Raw genomic sequence first — 5,098 nt, forward strand, 5'->3', positions numbered from 1 at the left:
TGCAAATGCTCAATATATGTTGATAGATGTCAATATCAATCATTAGGCTACCATATCACCTGAACTATAACATATTTAGTTTAAGTTGCCAAATATTTTTACCCACAGTTCCTAATGCCTTATTTTCTACTAAATGCTAAATTTTAAGAAATTAATCATCTCATTTCTGTACACCATAAAACTTTCTCTGATTAACACAATGAGTTTGGCATAAACAAACACATACTCACATACACAGCCAGTAAATATGTATTTATTCATTTCAGGTGGAAGACTTCCATGGATGACCATTAATCCCAAAACTCTTCTCAGTGGTATAAGTGAAACTTATGAAAAACATGAACTGGGTGGCCAATTACACTGGACAGTCTGATTTCATTCTGGTGGGAATCTTCTGTCAATCAAATCACCCAGGTCTCCTGACACCCTCAATACCCACCACTTGTACATAACCTTTATTGTCCTATATACTCATAATGTATTTTCTAAATGTATTGTAGTGTTCTTGATGGCTTTATCTGGAAATGGTGTCCTAGTTCTTCTGATACATTTTGATGCCCACCTCCACAGCCCCATGTACTTTTTCATCAGCCAGTTGTCTCTCATGGATGTAATGTATATTTCTGTCACTGTGCCTAAGATGCTCATCGACCAGGTCATGGGTATAAATAAGATCTCAGCCTCTGCGTGTGGAATGCAAATGTTCCTCTATGTAACACTGGCAGGTTCAGAATTTTTCTTTCTAGCTGTCATGGCTTATGACCGCTATGTGGCCATTTGTTACCCACTTCGTTACCCTGTCCTCATGAGCCATAAAGTATGCTTTCTCCTCGCATCGGGCTGCTGGTTTCTGGGATCTGTGGATGGATTCATGCTCACACCCATCGCTATGACTTTCCCTTTCTGCAGATCCCGAGAGATCCATCATTTCTTCTGTGAAGTCCCTGCTGTGATGAAGCTCTCCTGCTCAGATACTTCTCTCTATGAGATAGTCATGTATCTGTGCTGTGTCCTCATGCTCCTCATTCCTGTGACAGTCATTTCAAGCTCCTATTTTTTCATCCTCCTTACCATTCACAGGATGAACTCAGCAGAGGGCTGGAAGAAGGCCTTTACCACTTGTTCTTCCCATATGACTGTGGTTATCCTCTTCTATGGGGCTGCTGTCTACACCTATATACTCCCCAACTCCTATCACACTCCTGAGAAGGACATGGTTGTATCTGTTTTTTATACTATCCTCACTCCTGTGTTAAACCCTTTAATCTATAGTCTCAGGAATAAGGATGTCATAGGAGCTCTGAAGAAAATGTTTAATGTGGGACCTGCCTTTGAAGGAAATATAAAATAGGAAATTTTTATATTAATGCTTTTATTCTTTCTATCCAAATATTTTAACTTCAGAATCTTATGCCAATGTTATTCCATAGATTTTCATCTCATAATGCATTGTATCATTTGCATAACTCATTTGGGAATGACTTTGGTGTATTACAAAGCTCTTTGATTACATTTTATTTTTCCATTCTAAATGAATTTAACTATATTATACTGGTATTACTTTACTAACATTGATAATTACAAACTTATTTTTGTAGGAGACTATTAATACATTTAGAAAATACATTATGAGTATATAGGACAATAAAGGTTATGAGATGTATTATTGTCTTTTTTATATTAAGCATTTGCTTAAGCATTTGCTTGGCATTTTATTTTATTTTTTAAATTTTACTTTATATTTTCAGCTTTCCAAGATCCATTGTTTATGCACCATACCTCATGCTCCATGCAATACATGCCCTCCTAATATCCACCACCAGGCTCATCCTTCCTCCCACCCCCCTCCCTTCCAAAACCCTCAGTTTGTTTCACAGAGTCCACAGTCTATCATGGTTTGTCTCCCCTCTGATTTGTCCCAATTCACTTTTCCTTCCCTTCTCCTAATGTCCTCCATGTTATTCCTTATGCTCCATAAGTAAGTGAAAACATATAATTGACTTTAACTGCATGACTTATTTCACTCAGCATAATCTCCTCCAGTGTTGATACAAAAGTTAGGTATTCATCCCTTCTGATGGAGGCATAATAGTCCATTGTATATATGGACCATATTTTCTTTTCCAATTGTCTGTTGAAGGGTATCTCAGCTCTATCCACAGTTTGGTGATTGTGGCCATTGTTGCTGTGAACACTAGGGTACAGAAGGCCCTCCTTTACACTACATTGGTATCTTTGTGATAAATACTCAGTAGTGCAAAGGCTGGGTCATATGGTAGCTCTATTTTTAATTTCTTAAGGAATCACCACACTGTTTTCCAAAGTGGCTGCACCAACTTGCATTCCCACTAAAAGTGTAAGAGCATTCTGCTTTCTCCACATATTGTCCAATACATGTTGTTTCCTGTCTTGTGGATTTTGGTCATTCTACCTGGTGAAAAGTGGTATCTCAATGTGGTTTTGTTTTCAATTTCCCTGATGGCTAGTGATGATGAACATTTTTTTCATGTGTCTGTTAGCCATTGGTACATCTCCTGTGGAGAATTATCTGTTCATGTCTTCTGCCCATTTTTTAACATAATTCTCTGTTTTGTGTGTGTAGAGTTTGAGGAGTTCTTTATAGATCTTGGATATCAGCCCTTTGTGGTGTTATTTGCAAATATCTTCTCCCATTCCGTGGGTTGCCTCTTTGTTTTGTTGACTGTTCTGTTGCTGTGCAGAAACTTTTGATCTTGATGAAGTCCCAAAAGTCCATTTTCACTTTTGTGTCCTTTGCCTTTGGAGACGTATCTTGAAAAACGTTGCTGTGGCCAATGTCTAAAAGTTACTACCTATGTTTTCCTCTAGGATTTTGATAGATTTCTGCATAACATTGAGGTCTTTCTTCCATTTTGAGTTTATCTTTGTGTACAGTGTAAGAGCATGGTTGAGTTTCATTCTTCTATACCTACCTGTCTAATTTTCCAAGCACCATTTATTGAAGGGACTGTCTTTTTTCTACTGGATATTTTTCCTGCTTTGTCAATGATTATTTGACCATAGTGTTGTGGGTCCATATCTGGACTCTCTACTGTGTTCCATTGTTCTATATGTCTGGTTTTGTGCCAGTACTCTGCTGTCTTGGTGATCACAGTTGTGTAGTAAAGCTTGAAATCAGGCAATGTGATGCTCCCAACTTGTTTTTCTTTTTCAACATTTCCTTAGCAATTTGGGGTCTTCTCTGGTTCCATGCAAATTTTAGGATTGTTTGCCCCAGCAGTTTAAAAATATTACTGGACTTTTGATCAGAATGGCATTGAAAGCATAGATTGTTCTGGAAGTATAGACCTTTTAACAATGTTTGTTCTTCTGATCCAAGAGCATGGAATGCTGTTCCATCTTTTTGTCAACTTTTTGTTTCTTCTTCAATTTCTTTCATGAGTACTCTGTAGTTCCTTGGGTACAGATTATTCCTTGGGTACTGGTTTATTCCCAGGTATCTTATGGTTCTTGGTGCTATAGTAAATGGAATCAATTCTCTAATTTCCCTTTCTATATTTTCATTGTTAGTGTATAAGAAAGGAACTGATTTCTGTGCATTGATTTTGTATCCTGCCACATTACTCAATTGCTATATGAGCTCTAGTAAATGGGGGGTGGAGTCCTTTGGGTTTTCCATATAAAGTATTATGTCATCTGCAAAGAGAAAGAATTTGACTTCTTCATTGCCAATTGGAATACCTTTTATTTCTTTTTGTTGTCTGACTGCTGTTGCTAGGATTTCTACTACTATATTGAACAAGAGTGGTGAGAGTGGGCATCCTTGTTGTGTTCTTGATCTCAAAGGGAACGTGGCCAGCATTCCCCCATTGAGAATGATATTCACTATGGGTTTTTCATAGATAGATTTTTTTAAGATTTTATTTATTTATTTGACAAATCACAAGTAGTCAGAGAGGTAGGCAGAGAGAGAGGAGGAGGAAGCAGGATCCCTGCTGAGTGGAGAGCCCGATGCAGGGCTCGATCCCAGGACCCTGGGATCACGACCTGAGCCGAAGGCAGAGGCTTTAATCCACTGAGCCACCAGGGCGCCCCATAGATAGATTTTTGAGGAATGTTCCTTCTATTCCTATATTTTGAAGAGTTTTAATCAGGAAAGGATGCTCTATTTTGTCAAATGCTTTTTCTGCATCAATTGAGAGGACCATGTTTTACTCTCTTCTCTTTTTGATATCTTCTATCACATCAATTGATTTGTGAATATTGAATCACACTTGCAACCCAGGGATAAATCCCACCTGGTCATGGTGTATAATCTTTTTAATGTACTGTAGGATCCTATCAGCTAGGATCTTGTTGAGAATCTTGGAATCCATATTCATTAGGGATGTTGGTGTGAAATTCTCTGTTGTGATGAGGTCTTTGCCAGGTTTGGGGATCAGGGTAATGCTGGCTTCATAAAAAAAAAAATAAACATGAACTGCCAGTCTTTTTGTTGTATAAACAATTAGGCCTGGGTAATAAGAACACCTTCTCTAGGTGTGCTCCATCTATGATTTCCCCTTTGAAGTTCTTTGCCAGTAAGGGGTGAATTTTTAAAGTTTCTTGGTATGATACAGCCCTTGTCACCCAGAATATTATGAGTTCAACACCAAAGGCATTTAATTTAAGTAGACTACTTGACCCCAAACAAACATCTCTAGTTCAACCTGTAGACAAAGGATCATAAGAACCTTTAAGGCTCGTTACACACAATTCTATGAAAATGATTGTCAATGCTATTTAAAGGAATCCCAATAAAGAAAACATCATGAAAGTCTGGAAGGATTATTGAAGATGTTATCGTTGTTATACAAAAAGCCATAAAAGGCATCAAGCCTGAAACGAATTCCTGTTGGAGAAAACTGGGTTCAGATGTTATGGATGACTTCACAGGATTTGTAACAAAGCCAATCAAGGAAAACATGAATGAGATTGTGGATATGGCAACAATGGTGGGGGATTCTGAAGCATTTGAAGATATGGACCTTGGAAAATTTCCAAAAACTGTAAGAAATTACATCAGAAGAATTAACAGACGTTGACATGATGAAGATGAGTGCTTCCAAATCAGTGTCAG

At 37.8% G+C, this 5,098-nt stretch overlaps 1 protein-coding gene across 1 annotated transcript; it reads left to right on the plus strand.

The window, feature by feature from the left end:
- The first annotated feature begins 329 nt into the window (after nucleotides 1-329).
- Nucleotides 330-1,351, plus strand: LOC116861458 (olfactory receptor 2T29-like). The gene is made up of 2 exons (XM_032848054.1): nucleotides 330-433; nucleotides 493-1,351. The coding sequence occupies exons 1-2, from the start codon at nucleotides 330-332 to the stop codon at nucleotides 1,349-1,351; spliced, it is 963 nt and encodes a 320-aa protein (XP_032703945.1).
- The last annotated feature ends 3,747 nt before the right edge of the window (nucleotides 1,352-5,098 follow it).

The sequence above is a fragment of the Lontra canadensis genome, unplaced genomic scaffold (genome assembly GCF_010015895.1).
Source record: "Lontra canadensis isolate GAN:19392208 unplaced genomic scaffold, GSC_riverotter_1.0 scaffold199, whole genome shotgun sequence".
Lineage (NCBI taxonomy): Eukaryota > Metazoa > Chordata > Mammalia > Carnivora > Mustelidae > Lontra > Lontra canadensis.